The sequence below is a fragment of the Gadus morhua genome, chromosome 7 (genome assembly GCF_902167405.1).
Source record: "Gadus morhua chromosome 7, gadMor3.0, whole genome shotgun sequence".
Lineage (NCBI taxonomy): Eukaryota > Metazoa > Chordata > Actinopteri > Gadiformes > Gadidae > Gadus > Gadus morhua.
The window spans coordinates 26,628,481-26,646,670 of record NC_044054.1 but is presented as its reverse complement, the minus strand read 5'-3'; the positions used below and the strand labels follow the sequence as shown (position 1 = coordinate 26,646,670).

General features: G+C 46.3%; 1 protein-coding gene across 2 annotated transcripts in view; it reads right to left on the bottom strand.

The window, feature by feature from the left end:
- The window catches only part of mtcl2 (microtubule crosslinking factor 2), a 51,654-nt gene extending 38,107 nt beyond the window's left edge, over nucleotides 1–13,547 (bottom strand). Inside the window, exons 1-3 of one of the 2 annotated variants that reach the window (XM_030360973.1) lie at nucleotides 12,181–13,547; nucleotides 8,099–8,200; nucleotides 7,304–7,426 (exon numbers count right to left, since the gene is read on the bottom strand). In XM_030360973.1, the coding sequence (XP_030216833.1) occupies nucleotides 7,304–7,426; nucleotides 8,099–8,200; nucleotides 12,181–13,152 (1,197 nt within the window). In that variant the 5' untranslated portion in view covers nucleotides 13,153–13,547. The remainder of the gene's footprint in view (nucleotides 1–7,303; nucleotides 7,427–8,098; nucleotides 8,201–12,180) is intronic. The other variant, XM_030360974.1, reaches the window with a different exon arrangement.
- Nucleotides 13,548–18,190: the final 4,643 nt, after the last annotated feature.

Genomic DNA, 18,190 nt, shown 5'->3' with positions numbered 1-18,190 from the left:
ATATGCGTTGGAATCGACGACTTGAGAGGAAGAGTGAATCGATAGGATCTGACTCGGCACTACAGGTCAATGGCCGAGAGGAAGTGCGAGTGTGCCATCTGAACAGCCATCAAACACCGAACACGCTACGGCCCCATATGCTGCTAGGAGAGGACGTCTGCTCTCTCTGTGTGGAACCATCCGTTACCGTATCGACGGGTACCCTCGGACGACTGCGTCGGATCCTGAACGGTGTGCTTGTATCGCTATTAACGAGGAATTTAAATATCCCGAGTGCTTAAAAAGCGCTTATGGGTTTGACTCCAGTCGTTCTTCACTCTTCATCCCCCCCCCCCCCCCCCCCCCGCCACACACCCGACGAAGGGCCCTCCTCTCTGACTCTGTGTAAGTGTTTTTTGTTCCGGTACGTTGTTAGCCGACACAGAAGGGGGATTTGGCAGCATGGAGACCAACCGCTATAGGATGTCATTAGCATTCCATCTGAGTGCCGGGGGGCTGGGAGAGGAGCCAGAAACAAAGAATGATGAACGGAAGAAAAGAGAGAGAATGAATGAAAGAAGGGAAAGAAGGAAAGAGAGAAAGAAAGAATGAAAGAAGGAAAGACATGCCACGGGAAACAACATTCAATGAGTGGCCGTTAGAATGAGGAAATCCATGCAGTGTGTGTGTGTGTGTGTGTGTGTGTGTGTGTGTGTGTGTGTGTGTGTGTGTGTGTGTGTGTGTGTGTGTGTGTGTGTGTGTGTATATGTGAGAGAGTGAGAGAGTGAAAGTGAGTGAGTGAGAGAGGGTTCACATACACCCCTGTACATGATTCAGAATGCTGCACACGCCAACCCACTACACATCACACACCTTATGCAGCTCTACAGCTGACTCAGGTCGAAGCTTGATGAAGCTTGATGTTCAAGGCAGTGACTCGAACCACTCCCTCACCCACACCCCTCCTCTCCAACCCCGACCCCGCCCTTTAAAATCCACTATTGCTAGTGTTGCCTCAAGTTACCACACCTTTAAGAGCAGCAAAAATCGATATAATATTAAAATTAAACAAATATCAATATTTAATGTCGTCAATATTCACTGTAGTAATAATCAAGGACCGTGAAGTTGCATACTGAAGCCGACGTTGAAATCAGATGCATTTCATAAAGAAGAAGAAGAAGTCGATGGAAACACAGTTAGAGTCGCGGTACCCCACGTCGTCGAGTAATACAATCATATTAATATCACTACTAAAACAATAGGTTGGTTCAATAGTTCAACATCTCCATCGGTCGGTAGTTTCTCAGATTTGCCAACAACCCATTTTGTAATCCGATCATCGAGTTGTATCTAAAGAACTGAATTATGGGGTTATTAGTATATTTGATTATAATCTTCCCTTATGCCTAATCTTAACCATTCACCCTAAACACACTGTATACTTACATGCCGTCCAATGAACTTGTTCCATTACATGCTTATTACACAGTACTTGTGTGTAAAGTACGCTGTAACAGGACACTAATGTCAAGTGTAACCTACAAGTTGATCTTTCTATTGGCACACGGCTTTGTCTATTTTAAAATGTAGTACCAGTACTCGACTCTATCCTACTGGGTCTTGGGATGACCCCAGCTTGGGGGCATCAGAAATACACTGACTTAACATTACGTGAAGAAACGATACATGACACTTTTATGAAACTGTGATGAGTTTTACAAGAGGTTCTACCGGTTATATGAGGCTGTTCCAAACCTTGAAGCACGATAAGGTGAGCCATGAAACGTGAATTTGGGATTTAATCAATATTCTTGACATCGGTTACAACAGCGCATGCAAGCAATTTAAAAATTATTTCCTGTCAACAAAATAATTAGGACTATTTATAATTTGCTTCATTATTGCTTCATTATCCCACGTCATGCTTCAGTTCTGACCCCATTCCAATACATATTTCGGACAAATAATGCATTTGGCCGTCTGTGTTTTATGAGCCTGTACCCACTTTTTTGACAATCTGCTTTGTTTGAAATATTACGACAGTGCTAATAATATATCCCAGTAATGAGGCGTGTGACATTTTTCAATTTCTGCTGCGCCTTAGCACCAAAAAGGCTGGGACAGCATGTGCATGCATCAACCTGCATTCATTGCACGTTCACACATACAGGCTTATACACACACACACACACACACACACACACACACACACACACACACACACACACACACACACACATACACATACACATACACGCACACACACACACACACACACACACACACACACACACACACACACACACACACACACACACACACACACACAATTTCCATCCGTGTGACATCCTGAGGGAAGCACAGTTTCCATGTTTGTCATAATAACCCATCATTGGCCGTGTGTGTGAGTCAGTCTCCATGTGTGTGTGTCCGTGTGTGTGGGTTTGAATATTGCCGAGTGTGCGCTTTCCTGGAACCTCTCAAACAACTATACCGCATCTAAATTTAAAAGTCGCCCTCTCTCTCCCCCATGATGTACACGACAACAAGGTAACATCCGGAAATCAGTATGTGACACTAAAGCACAAGAGTGTACCCCAATGAAAAGCATGTACCCCAATGAAAAGCATGGTTTAACCGCTCGAACACACACTTAGACTTACACACAGTGTATACATATTGCAAGGTGTAGCATAAATACTGGACTAAAGCACTGTAGTACAGCTGTGCAGCTGTCTCCTTATATGGTTGAAGAGTGTTTTGAGCTGGCTGGTACCCTTCTGTCTGGCTGCAGCTTTTAACAGCTGCAGAACAGGCAATCCGTCCCCTGCCTTCCATTCCTCATTCCTTCACAACCCTTAGATGTAGAACGACCGAGTCAGGTGTAGTTTCAATGACGAATGGTATAAGGGTTGGACAGCAGAATGCCTCATGGGCTGCATGCAGAGGACCCATTATAGCCTGTAGTGTAAAGTCCTCCAATTTAAAAAAGTAGGAAAGTGGACTTTGTCTTCTGAACACGCCTTCGAGCATTATAGTGTTTACATCATACGATTAAAACTACATCCTGTGTGTATGTGTGTGTGTGTGTGTGTGTGTGTGTGTGTGTGTGTGTGTGTGTGTGTGTGTGTGTGTGTGTGTGTGTGTGTGTGTGTGTGTGTGTGTGTGCGCGTGTGTGTGTGTGTGTGTGTGTGTGTGTGTGTGTGTGTGAGTGAGTGTAGGGGGGGGGGGGGGGGGGTCCAGATGGCTGAAGCTCATGGTGGGAATGGGAGCAGGGGGTGAGTGGAACAGGAAATAATGTCATAGAGCAGAGATCCTTGCGGAGATTCTGGCTGCCTGTGCCCTCAGCATATGACCTGTCATCATCTCATCACACACACACACACACACACACACACACACACACACACACACACACACACACACACACACACACACACACACACACACACACACACACACACACACACACACACTAAGCACTAAGCACAGTTTTTTTAAATTACAGTCTTGTGACATATTTTGCACAAACACACATTCATGCAATAAACATCAAACACACCCACACAACGTCAAAGAGAAGTGAGGCAAAGAATAGGCAGAGTGTGAGAACGGGTGTATCGGTTTATGTGTGAAGCGTTTGTTTCCTCAAGTCAATAAAAAGAGCAAGTGAGTAGAGACGAGTCACCAGAGAAGTATGAGGGTTACGTGATGATACACAAACAGGAGAGAGGGAAGACATGATAGAGGAGTGAATCAAATGCATTCATGAGCTACTTATAAGGAAAGTTGGAATATGCTTTGCTTGGGGAGATGACTGCCAAGGGGTTGAAACTATTGGTATGTGTCTCACACACATAATAATAATAATAATAATAATAATAATAATAATAATAATAATTCATTTTATTTGAGGGTGCCTTTCAAAGCACCCAAGGTCACCTTACAGGGCAGTTTAAAAACAGAAAACATAATCAACAATCATAAAAAAACACAAGAACAAGATACATGGGGTAAGATGGGTTAGATGGAATATGATACATGGGGAATATGATACAAGAACAAGATACATGGGGTAAGATGGGTTAGATGGAATATGTCAGTTTAAAAAGGTGTGTTTTGAGACGTGATTTAAAAGTGGAAAGAGTGTCGGAATTACGGATGTCAGGTGGGAGGGTGTTCCAGAGGTGGGGGGCAGATCTGCTGAAGGCTCTGGACCCCATGGTAACCAGGCGTGCGGGAGGCACAGTGAATTGATTGGAATAGGAGGACCGGAGAGTGCGGGTGGGTGTGTTGCTGCGTAGGAGTTCACAGATGTATGGAGGGGCGAGGTTGTGGAGGGCCTTGAAGGTGAGGAGCAGAATCTTGAAGTGGATGCGGGTTTTGACCGGGAGCCGGTGAAGCTGCTGAAGAACAGGGGTGATGTGATTAATGGAGGGGGTTCTGGTGATGATGCGGGCGGCAGAGTTCTGGACCAGTTGGAGTTTGCGGATGGACTTGAGGGGGAGACCGAAGAGGAGGGAGTTACAATAATCGATGCGGGAAGTGACCAGGGTGTGAACAAGGATGGCTGTGCTACGGGGTGTGAGGGATGGGCGAAGGCGGTTGATATTGCGTAGATGGTAGTAGGCAGACCTGGTGATGTTATTGATGTGTGCTTGAAATGATAGTGTGCTGTCGAGGATGACACCCAGACTCTTAACCTGAGGGGAGGGGGAGACTGAGGTGTTGTCGATAGTGATGGAAAAGCTGTCAGGTTTTGTGAGGGCTGATTTGGTGCCGATGAGGAGGACTTCTGTTTTATTGCTGTTGAGTTTGAGAAAGTTGCAGGTGAACCACGATTTTATTTCTTGTAGGCAATCGGAGAGGGAGGTGGGAGGAAGGGTAGAAGTGGGCTTGGTGGATATGTATAGCTGGGTGTCATCCGCATAGCAGTGAAAATGAATGTTAAATTTACAGAAAATATGGCCAAGTGGAAGTAGATAAATGCTGAACAGGAGGGGGCCTAGAACAGAACCCTGGGGAACACCGGTAGTGACTGGAAGTGACTGGGATGCACACACACACACACACATGCTAACAAACATATAGACACAGGCACAAGCACACACACACACACACACACACACACACACACACACACACACACACACACACACACACACACACACACACACACACACACACACACACACACACACACACACACACACACAGCCAATCACATACACACCCAATCACACACAAACACTGTGGAAGACATGTGGCAGACAGGTACCTGCCGTTGCGCTAAGACACAATCACATGTCGTCCAGGGCCTCCAACTGTGTGTGTGTGTGGGAGTGGACGAGTGATCGAGAGAGTGGGAGAGGGGGGATAAAGAGATATACTGAGCTCTTAAAGCCATCAGAAGTCTCAAAGCCAATTCATTTGGATGAAGATGGAGGGGAGCTTATTGGAGTCTAGACAGGCCCCGCCCTGTACACAGCAGAAAACACTGTTCTGATCCTATAACATAGAAGGGGTTTATTTTGTATTTTAAGTCATCGGCAAAAGGCTGGCGTATTGAGTCAGCCAATAAACATCCGGTCGCAGGTTCGAGGGGTTCTCCACTCAGTGTCGTCATGGTCACTGGCACTCGAGTATCTTTCCAGAAGAGATGATTCAGGATGGAGGCCGCTCACACAAACACACACACACACACACACACACACACACACACACGCACACGCACACGCACACGCACACACACACACCCATGTGACATGCAGGTGTCACACACCCATACACACACCCACACACACACACACACACACACACACACACACACACATCTGGGACACACACGTGGCACACACACACATGGAACACACACGTGGCACACACACACACACACACACACACACACACACACACACACACACACACACACAGCTCTGTAGGGCGTAACCTGAGCTGGCAGTGTGTGTGTGTGTGTGTGTTTGGTAGCCAGGGAGACTATGTACCACGTGTAGAGAGAGAATGCAGGAGACTGAGAGAGGGGAGACGGGGAGAAAGAGATTCTGAGTCCCCAGTGCCGATGCTGTTTTGTGTGTAGACCTGTTTGTTACCTACATCAATCGGTTTATCTAATGATGTAACAATATACTATTTATAGTTCCCGTTCCCAGTGTGATTCTTCCTCTAATGACTGAATTAGTACACGGGCGGTTCTAATCCTGGGCTGGGGTCTATGAGGACAGAACGCTTTAGAATGAACAATATCATTGATTCTTGTCGATGATAGAAACAGCAGTGGGACAAACCCTATCTGCCCCGAATCGTCTCTCTCCAGACCATCTCACCAGTCAACGGAAACCCGAGATTAGATTTGTAATGGAATCGATTTTTCTTTCCTTCTTCCTTCCTTTTTTTTCTTTCAGTCCGTCTGACAGTCACCCCACTGTTCTCCCCTCTGCTCCGCCGTGATTGGTTGCAGACCATTTGAATTTGAAAAGGAGGCCGGCCAATCCCCTCTCCCCGGCGATGTCAACAAATGACTAAAAGATACCACAGTCCGTCAGAGGAACATCCGCTCTCAGAATGGGACAGACCAACCGTCTCTCCCCCCTCCTTTCTTACTTTCTTTCTTAAATCACTTTCTTCCGGCCTTCCTTCCTCCCTTGCGGTTTAAACGCAGGAAAAAAAAAAACAGCTGGTGTGTAATCATGAGGGACGGCAACAGCCGAGGCTAAACCCCCCTCGAGAATGACATCATCCCCACCTCGCTCCTCATTCAAATCTCTCTCTCTCTCTCTCTCTCTCTCTCTCTCTCTCTCTCTCTCTCTCTCTCTCTCTCTCTCTCTCTCTCTCTCTCTCTCTCTCTCTCTCTCTCTCTCTCTCTCTCTCTCTCTCTCTCTCTCTCTCTCTCTCTCTCTTTTATCCTTCCACGGTCTGTCTCTCTCTCCGGGCATGGAAAGGATAGAGCCCTCATTGTGTTTGGTGTCACATGCAGGGTGTCAGAGTATCTGGGGCCTGGGGTCCTTATGCACACACAAGGATTCCCCTCCACTATTTGTGTGTGTGTGTGTATCAGCCTTGGGAGGATCATGTCATGTGAGCGTGCCATCTCTCTAACTGTTTACATTCTGCCTATCTCTCGGAGAGTAAACACACTATCGGCCGGTTAGGCTGGGGGGGGGCCATTGAAGCACACTCTCATTAACCCGATGGATCCCAGGACCTAGAAGAGGCAGATCATGGGAAATCCGTTCCTCCACCCCAGCCGCCCCCCCCCCCCCCCCCCCCCCCCCCCCCCTCCTCCCCGGGGCGGGTCCCTCACCTTGACGTCTTGCTCCAGGGTCCGGATCAGCTCTCCGTCCACCTGGCCGGTCTGGGCCACACGGACAGAGCGCCGCTCTGCCTTCCGCAGGCGGTATTGCAGGATGCGACACGTCTTGTTGGCCTGCGTTACAGAGGAGGGACAGGGTTATCTGTCAGTCCGTCAGTCCATCAGTCTATCAGTCCATCAGTCCATCAGTCCATCAGTCCATCAGTCTATCAGTCCATCAGTCCATCAGTCCATCAGTCCATCAGTCCATCAGTCCATCAGTCCATCAGTCCATCAGTCCATCAGTCCATCAGTCCATCAGTCCATCAGTCCATCAGTCTATCAGTCTATCAGTCCATCAGTCCATCAGTCTATCAGTCTATCAGTCCATCTGTCTATCTGTCTATCTGTCTATCTGTCTGTCTATCTGTACATCTGCCATCTGTCCACCTGTCTATCCATCCATATATTCAGCCATAAACATTTAAACAGGGAACCATAACAATTTCAACTTTGAAAATCTTAAAATGTGAGACCAAAAAATAAGTTGAAATTTTCAAAATATCAGTTTGCATCTAGTGTATCTATCTCCCTATTTTCTTGAAACATTTACATTTTATGGGCAATTTAGAAAGCAGTGGCAGTCGTATTACAATAGCAGCAGTAATAATAACTAACGTCTGATTATTGTTGTAGTAGTGGCAGTCGTGGTAGTAGCAGTAGTAGTAGTAATAGCAGGTGTCGTAGCAGTAGTAGTAGTAATAGTAGCCGTAGTTCTAGTAGCACTGGTGTGTCTGAGAGTGTTACCTGCTCCAGCTGCTGGCGTAGTTCTTGCAGTTGGTAGACATCTTCTTCCAAGTACATGTCTCTCATCTCCAGCATCTCAGACCGCAGCTCCTCCATCTCATCCTACAGGGAGAGAACATATCTTCAATATCGGCATCTTCAATATTTAAAGGCGGTAGGATTAAGTGGCCTCTAGCGTTGAGGTTACGGATTGCAACTGACTGAATGCCCCCCACCTCACCTCCATCCCCCCCTCCCTTTCCAACAACATAGGATAAGCTGCGGTGGCCTGTAAGGTGCCAGTAAGTACTTCTAAAATGATGTCATCGTCTACGACAGCATAGAGTCGCCAAGTGTCAAGTGAGGATGTTCCTTGATAGATTTATTAATTGCATTTAGTTAAATGAGATGAGATGAGATAAGCAGCTTCGTCTCTAGAGCCGTTTGTCTCTTAGGGGCTTCCGTAGAAACATGGTGGAGCAACATGGAGAGTTACGGGTCGACCAGCATTCCCAATTTGTAGAATATATCATGATGTGTTGTATTGATAACATGATTGAAATCATTATCAATCTGCATTGACTAGTGACTATAGATATGTCCAGGTCATTTTAAACTACGAGCTAGTTGATATATTGTGTATTACAACGTTAGCATACAAAACAAGTCTCCGGCAGACAATTTATTCAAACAGACAGGTTTGTGTCGCTCATGAACGTCTAGCCATGACAAACTGGACGCGTGTGATGGGTAGGTTTCATTGCTTTGAACCCGTTTTCAAGTGTCAATTAATTTGCAGACAGATCAAAGTTCAAAGGCCCCGGGCCAGCTGTGTCACTCTTTACCCAAAACACAGCTGATGTCTGGACAGACAGTCATCCCATACACCTAGGGTTTAGAATGGAATCACTGGACTCTTCCTTCACACTGTTCCTTCCACAGACAGACAGGTAGAAAGGCAGACAGACACAACGATAGCTAGGTAGATGGTAAATAAAGGGGAGTGGTTTGTGTAGAAGGCTGTTGTCATAAATTACTATGCAGGAAAATGTGGGTCAGTCTCTACTGAGCGTAACAAACACAGTCTGGAGAGTGTGTATATGTGTGTGGGATTACTACTATGGTATAAACAATTCATAGCGTGTGGTTTGTTTCTGTCAAGGAAAGAGAGTGGGAGAGCGGGATTGAGAGAGAGAGTGGGAGAGACAGAGAGAGAGAGAGAGAGAGAGTGGGAGAGAGACAGCCAGAGAGCTGTGAGAGTGGGAGAGAGAGGGAGTAAGAAAAGGGCAGAGAGAATTAATGCAAGATGGTGTAAGCAAGGGCACAGCAGCATAAGTAGGTATGAAAGAGAGGGACAGGGAGAAGGAGAGCAAGAGAGACAGGCAGGGAGTGAGAGAGAGAGAGAGAGAGAGAGAGAGAGAGAGAGAGAGAGAGAGAGAGAGAGAGAGAGAGAGAGAGAGAGAGAGAGAAAGAGAGAGAGAGAGTGAGAGAGAGAGAGCAAGAGAGGGATAGAGCAAAATAGAGAGAGAAAACGAAAGAGAAAGACATGGTCTACTGACCTCATTTAAACAGACTAGAGGGGAGAACATAGACGTGTGTTTTTCCAGTCACGCCAGTAGGAAGCCTCACTCAGACGTGAGTAACAGCAGAGTAGACCAGTGGCTATGTCAATAGACAGAGTAATTAGGGGATGCTCCCTTTCACCACTACTTCCTGTTCGGTAACTGTTCCCAATCGACTCTCAAGCTCCTAAAGTCCATGCCTGCGATGTGTGATTGTGTGCGTGTGTGCATGCATGCATGCGTGCGTCAGTGTGTCTGAGCGTCAATGGCTTTGATTGTTGAAGATAGATCTTTATAGGGCTATTACATACATATTATAGCTAACTAGCCATTGGAGGCGCCTGTTTCCGTCTCATGAAGTACGAGCGCATGCAGGTGTGTCTGCCACTGTTAAGGTGCTCTGGTTGCCAGGACTGGAGAGGTAATTAAATGATTCCCGCTCCCCGGACCATAATATTGACCGCCACGCGTAGGTAATTACCGGGCTCAATCCCCCCCCATGTTTATAAAAGATAGGGGAGGAGGAGGCAGGAAGGGAGGGAGGACGGGAGATAGAGAGGTAACTTGAACTTCGAGGCCGCTCATTAAATAGTCATCTGGTGAAACTGGATCGACTTGCAGAGGAGAATCAGGGAATCAGAAGAGTTGAATGCTGGCTCAGCCAAATGATCACTTGGATCATTTGGATATGTTTATAGCCTTTCAGAATTTCTGTATGTCAATGCATTATGTTTGCATACACTTTATCTCCTCGCTTGATTCAATTATCGGGAATATGAATGTACGCAGAGTAGGGAAACACACAGGGTGTATTTAGAGATACACTGCATGGGACACACACTGCAGTGCAGATACATACAACAACACTGTAACAATACGATAGAGATGGTGGCCACACTGCAGATACAGTGGGGTGCGGCGCCGGTGAGTGAAGGGGGAAGAAAGCCGAGAGGCGGGGGAGAAAGAGGGAGATCGAGAGAGTGGGATGGGAGGAGAGGAACAAGAGAGGGCAGGAATAAAGAACGGGTATACCATGGGGACAGGGAGGGAGGAGGGTGCAAAGGCGGTGAAAGAACATGGTGATATATCGTGTATCTGTATAGAGAAACTAAGGAGAAACCGAGATTTTGACAGCCGTGCTGTTTGTTGTTGTTAGCTCTTCTGGTGTCTACCCAGTTGCGCCTGCACCAGCTGCAACGACAAACACACACACACCACCTCGAGCTGAGAGACTATAGGTTCAGCCCAGCAACTCATCACTATGCATTCATCTAACTGTGTTCCACGAGTAACGTCATCCCCATGCCACAACACCACAACAACAACAACAACAACCATTTAGCAGCAAACAACAGACCCATCTCCATCTACCTCGACTACACTCGTGTTTAAGGTAGGTTCTGCCGATTGGTGATATGGTTGAGAATTGGATTCGGAGGCCGCCCCATATGCGTCCATCATAGTGAGCTGCTTGCCCAACGGGCTCCAACGGTTCTGGAACCCTAAGTCCTATCCTAATCCTAGGGCCCGCTGGCTGGACAATAAGCACGGGTTAGAGAGGTGAGACGGAGGAGCCGGTCGAAGCTATTGATTTGTTCCCCTCCATGAATCAGAATCAGGTAGCAGCTCTGTGCTGGACCAGATGACACATGGATAGCTCATTAAAGGCCTGTCCATCTTCGCCACAGACACAAGAGCCGATATTCTGAGCCATGATCCCCTGTTTGTTTCCAAAGACGTTCTACACACCGACCATGCGGAAAGGGTGATAATGAAGACACGTGGTTGGTGTTTGGCTGATGATATCATGCATGCTGCTGGCACAATGTGTGTGTGTGTGTGTGGATGGTACACATATTTTAGCCGTGCATGGGGTTGATGAAAACATGGCAGTCTCTCACTGAGACCACTGCTTTGTAATTTGCAGTTCTTTGTCATTTCTACTGAATATTGCTGACTGTTACTGTGCCATTTTGGGCCAAGTTTGAGGTCTGATTAATTACCCATATGACGTGAGACGAAATGGCCTACCAACCGCCACACCTAAAAATATTACGAGGCTATTACTGTTCTCTAGAGTCTAGAGCCGTAGGCTTCTCTAAAATAGTGCAGTTATAAATGAAGCCATGCTGTCCCCTTTGAGTTGTTTACATTTGACAATAAGCATCTTTGTACAGTAGGTCTAAACATGTGTAGTGTGAGGTTTCATGCAGGCTGCATTCCGTATCTGGTATTGAATGGCAATGTAAAGTGGTGTGTGTGTGTGTGTGTGTGTGTGTGTATGTGTGTGTGTGTGTGTGTGTGTGTGTGTGTGTGTGTGTGTGTGTGTGTGTGTGTGTGTGTGTGTGTGTGTGTGTGTGTGTGTGTGTGTGTGTACATATGTGTGTGTTTGTGTGTGTGTGTGTGTGTGTGTGTGTGTGTGTGTGTGTGTGTGTGTGTGTGTGTGTGTGTGTGTGTGTGTGTGTGTGTGTGTGTGTGTGTGTGTGTGTATGTTATGTGTGTGATTGTCTTTGTATTAAAACACAAAGCTAACAGACTCACTTTCAGGTAATCGTTCTCAGATCTCAGCTCCTCGATCTCCCGGACGAACTCTTCCTGCATGCCGTCCACCAGCTCCTCGGTGAGGTCTGAGAACGCCAGAGATGTGCTGGCGGGGACGCGGCTGTCGAACGAGGTGGCGGACCGTTCATCCCCGGGTGACATGCTCTCATCCCCGGTTTCCATGCTCAGTCGCTCCTTCTCCATCGCGTTCCTGGCGGCTTGTTGTCGGCTTGATACGTCCGAGAAGAACACGCCGCCGTCCCGCACCGGCTTCTCGCCGTCCACTCCTCCTCCCCGGCTGCTCCTGGACTCAGTGTCGCTGCTCGCGGCGTCCGTGGAGAGCTTGTTCCCCTCGGACGCGCAGTCGGACAACTCGGAGCTGCTGTCGGTCGGGGAGAGCTTCTCCGCGGCGCATCCAGAGTCCTTAGACAAGTCGTCGGATCCGGTACTGGCGTCTGAGGTCTTTCTCCTTTGTGCGCTTTTGCCCGTTTTGCTGCCAGGACTCTTCGCTTGGGACGACGCCGGTGCTCTTCCCGTCTGTCTGCCGGCACCGTGCTTCTCTGGTTTGCTCTCCTTCCCACCAGGGCTCCCCGCGGGGCTCCGCCGGGACACCCGGCTGCCAAGATGAATGGCCCCGGGTTTGACGCTCAGCGTCGGGGTAGCGATCCCTCCGCGGATCTTGGTGAGGGACCACCCGGGCACATCTTTAGGTCTAGCCGGAGACGGAGCTCGGTTGATCTTCTTTTTCTTATTCTCTCCCGCGGACTTGCCGGACAACACCGCGGCTGCTCCTGACGTGGAATCCGGGTGTTGTTGTTGTTGCTCGGCCATCGCGTGCTGCATCTGCCCATTGTCCGAGCTACCGGTTCCGCCTCCGTTTTCCATTTTGTGTCGGAGGAGCAGTCTCCGTTCCTTGGGCGAGGCAGAGACCTGGCTCGGCGAGCTTTGGACATCAACCTTTGTTTTTGTCATTCATGCCGCCTTGGTCGCCACGGGAAAAACAAGAATTAAACCTCCGCCGTCCGAAACGGGAGGTAACGAGAGTGGTGTGGTTTGAAACGGTGCTACGAAAAATGCAAATCCACAATGAGTGGTACCGTTGTAACAGTTCCGAAGAAATCTCTAGACCAACACGACACACGACAGAATGTATCGTAACCCCTACTAGGCTGTATATTCACCCCCTGCTCGGATCCTCAACACACAAGACCGCTTTGTTTTGATCCCAGTCTCGGTAAGGACCGACTCGCCGATTGCTGCTACGAGTTGTGAAAGGAAACAGGGAAGCAGTGTCTCTCTCTCACCCTTTCGCTATGTCTCTCTCTCTCTCTCTATCTCCTCCCTCTCTCCCTCTCTCTGGCTCTCTCTCTGGCTCTCTCTCTCTCTGGCTCTCTCTCCCTCTCTCCCTATCTCTCTCTCCCTCTCTCTCTCTCTCTCTCTCTCTCTCTCCGCCCAGATAGCGGGATTTTCTGTCCGGGTAATGACAAATGGCCGTCAGGGTGTGAAGGCAGCCTCCTCCTCCTCCGCAGCTCTGTGTCGCCTCCCTCGTCGCAAGAAAGCCATCAGGATTAGACATTAGAAACCCAAGAAGAGACATGGATGATGACCGAAGTTTATTAGAGAAGGGTTATGCAATGAAGTAAATATTTATGAAATCAGTATCCATTCGTAGCCCTGTGTGCGTGTGTGTGTGTGTGTGCGTGTGCGTGTGTGTGTGTGTGTGTGTGCGTGCGTGTGTGTGTGTGTGTGTGTCATGTCTGTACTGACTCAGGATTTTAATGGGGGTCTGATTCTGTAAGACCCATCTTTTTTCGCTGAAGTCAGGGCAATGAGTTTCATAATATTCTTCCCAGCACTAAGCTGGTGGACAGAGGCTTAGTTGCCTCAGTGATATTTATCATCCATTTCGGTCCATCTAATTTCTCAGCCATCACGGATAGTAAAGAAGGCTGTAATTCTTATTTATAGAAAAATCAGCGTCTTCTGTTGATGACCCTACTTGGATTATGAACAGAAAGAAAAATAATCCAGCAGGAACCTCAAATCGAATACCAGCATACAAACATCTTAGAAATTAAGGATTTACATCTACATGATGATGTAAATGCTTGGACATGTCCACAATTGAACAGAATATTTAAATGTGGAATAAACAGTGCTACAAAATCCCATAAAAGATTCTATCGTATAGCCATGGCTATACGATAGAATCCATGTTATCTTTGATGTCTGATTTTGTGTGAAGCCTTCAAAAATCAAGCGAATCCAATATTGATGTTTAATATTACTCATCTTCTGAATAATTGAGTATTATATGGTGAATTAAATTATATTATTATGAAGTCGTACGAGGCGAGATATGGCCTATATACGAGGCCTTTTTTTTTATAAACGTGGTGATGAATTATGCCATCCAATCAGGGATGAATACTCATGTGGTCGGACCACAAACACACACACACACACACACACACACACACACACACACACACACACACACACACACACACACACACACACACACACACACACACACACACACACACACACTCACAAACACAAAAACACACAACAGCATACACTCACACACACATGCACACACACGCACACACACAAACACACGTGCATGCATACTCCCACACACACTAACATGCCAACACACACATACACACAGGTGTGCACACACACATACACACTACGGCTGCAGCAGTCTACACTGTAGTGTCTAAAAGGGGGCGGCGTCATGTCCCTGTGCTGAATACTTAAGCAGAGGGAGATCTATGAGGTGACTTGGAGCCCACTCCCCCACAGGGGCCCTCCCATGACTATCGACATCACTCACTGGCTCTATCCCCCTGATCTGAAACACCCCTCTCAGCCCCTCAGCTCCCAGCAGCTCCATCACAACCTGACTTAAGTGATAACGCAAAGGGACTCCAAGATGGGACTGTTGAAAGCATCTTCTAAAATTCTAAAAACGGAAGAGTCAAGCCTATCTTGCAATAGCAGATATTTTGGATCTGTCTTCTCTACGCTATACTTCAAACAGACTAGAAAACAGATTTCAACCCATATTCGCCTCGGAAGATGGAAGGAGGCAACGTTTTTTTGGTGTATGCATATGAAAAGGAAAGTCTACGCACATGCATTTCAACATTTAAAGATTTAGAAAAATGGAAAAAAAATTATAACTGCTTGTCAAAAAACGCATGCAACCTGTTTCATGATATAGCACAGCATTTGGATTGATGTACTTCCAGATACTATAATTTTGAAGGATCTATTATGATTATGCATTTTTTTTTCCTCATTGCCTTAATCCTTTATCCAAATTACCAAGAATTTGAAGTCGTGATACATGATGATGTGGTGCATGTATGCACAGAGTTAACTGAGGTTACATATGTATAGAGGTTCTGGATCTAATGTCACTCACATCAGTGAAGCACTTAGGTGAGTGCCTGTGTGCATGCATGTGTGTGATACAACCCTTTTGACTTTAATTTCGTATTTTCTAATGATCTCTGAGCTCCCATTTGTTCTCTATCAGTCCACCTTTGTTGGTGCTTGGTCCCTCTTTGTCCAGCTGTCTGTCACACAGACCACACAGGCCCAGTATCTGTTGGATGGACCACACACTGAAGTCAGACCTATACTCTTCCACAAACGATTAGCTTGCTGTTCCAAAATGGGAGACTTTGTTGTTCCATCTGTTTTGGTCATTTGGACACAATGACTTGCCTGTGGGAAATGAGGTAGGCAGATAAACAGCCAGCCAACCAGCCAGGCAGACAAACAGCCGCTATGTCATGGACCTGGAAATCATTCAATGATTTTCTCTTAATATAGCTTTTAATGGGCACCATTGTATTATTCATTTTTGCTTGACTGAGAATGTACGATTTATTCATTATTAGTATAATAATAATGGAATGACAATTGATCCTATAATAAAAAATCATGGTACTAATAATGGCCTGATTGCCACCTAATGAGCACACTACCCAGTGAAACAGAGAGTTCAGTTGTTCAGACCTTCTGTATCCTGACTTACCCTGGAGCCTGGTCACAGCAGAGTCTGGCCACAGTCATATTTGGGGGAAGCATCCAAGGAGTTCATCATATGTTTACACTTATTACAGTCAAATGTGCTTTCCGTTGAGGGAACGCAGACTATTATTGTTTTATGGCATTATCAGCAGATTAATGTTTATAAGACACTTAGACAAGGTTTTATAATGTGCTTCACAAAAAAGGAAACCAAAATACAGAATACGAAAAGCTAATTTGCAAATGAAAACAGAATGACAGTCAAACAACAAAAAGCTAACAACTGATTTAAAGCAGAACAGTCAGCATCAATATGTCTTATACATTATGATTATGATTATGATTATTATTATAATTATTATTATTATTATCATATATGGTTTAATACTCCAGATCCTGTGTGCACGCCAGGCTTCCAGGCTTGTCCCAGCGGGACATGTAGAGTGTATGAACCGCTGAAGAGGAGGCAACCATGCCAGCAGTTCAGGCAGAAAATGGCCATCAACAAGGAGAAAGCACATTTCACTAATGATCTGTAGGGAAACAGAGGAATGTACTGCTGAGCTCGCTCGCTAGTTGTCCTCCGTCTGGTAATTGGAGGGCATTCCTGGGTGTGTTGTTAATATACTATTTTGCAGTCTATTTTGTGTTCATGATATTCATGTTGCCAACATTTTGCCATGTTGAGCTGTGCAGTTTTTAAAATCAGTTTTAGTTAGTGGCCTTTTAAGATACAATCGAGATCCAAGTGCAGGTTTCCTTCACACTTATTATTGCAAAACGTTGCAAATATATGGTCTTGTACCTCCGGATTCTGTTCTGCAAAGTTTTCATGGAATTCTACCCCCACCTAGCGGTCAATAAGGTAATATAAGCGAAAATAATTCGCAGCGAAGGAGGACCAACTACTTTATGACTGAAAGCTAATTTTGTATGACTACTTGAGGGAAAACCAGATGTTCTTTAAGGGTGCCATAAATGAAGTTGTAGTAAACGTTGTTAACTCTTTTTGCCTGCCAGTTTCACCGCGGATAATCAAACATTCATTTTTTCCATTATTCAATTTCACCATCGTTTTTCGATTTATATTCAATCCCGCTCTGTCTGTCTGTCTGTCTGTCTGTCTGTCTGTCTGTCTGTCTGTCTGTCTGTCTGTCTGTCTGTCTGTCTGTCTGTCTGTCTCGATCTCCCCCCCCCCCCTCTCTCTCTCTCTCTCTCTCTCTCTCTCTCTCTCTCTCTCTCTCTCTCTCTCTCTCTCTCTCTCTCTCTCTCTCTCTCTCTCTCTCTCTCTCTCTCTCTCGCTCACGCTCACGCCCACGCTCACACTCACCACACACAGACACACCACATTACCATTCAACACCAGATACGGAATGCAGTCTAAATTAAACCCTAATATTAGTGTGCGTGTGTGTGTGTGAGTGTGTGTGTGTGTGTGCGTGTGTGTGTGTGCGCGTGTGTGCGCGCGCGTGTGTGTGTGTGTGTGTGTGTGTGTGTGTGTATTTCCTCTATTCTAGAAGTTGTTACACTCACCTCTTGGTTTTCTTGTGTGGTAATTGCAGACTTGACAAAAACAGGAGAATCAGTCCATGATTTAATAGGGAAAACTGTTGAAAGGCTAGTCTGTGAACAAGACGAATCTGCGAGATCATGTTCCATTGCTCTTCCATATGCATATCATTTGCATTTGCGAATTGGTCTGGCAATGACAGGCTATAATGGCATCTTACAAATGACAGTGTTTTATTTCAACATCGCCATTTAATATGTCAACATTAAGCAATGTGCACGTTCTTATGAACAAGATCCCCTTGTTTATTTATTTCGTTTTCATTAGAAAGTCGTGAAGTCCACTCTATCAGATAACTGGCCTAGTAGAGACATAATGACGGTCGACTCTTGGAATGTACAACAATTGGGGTGTGGTGGTAAGTTTGTTGGTTGTCATTTCAAGAGTTAG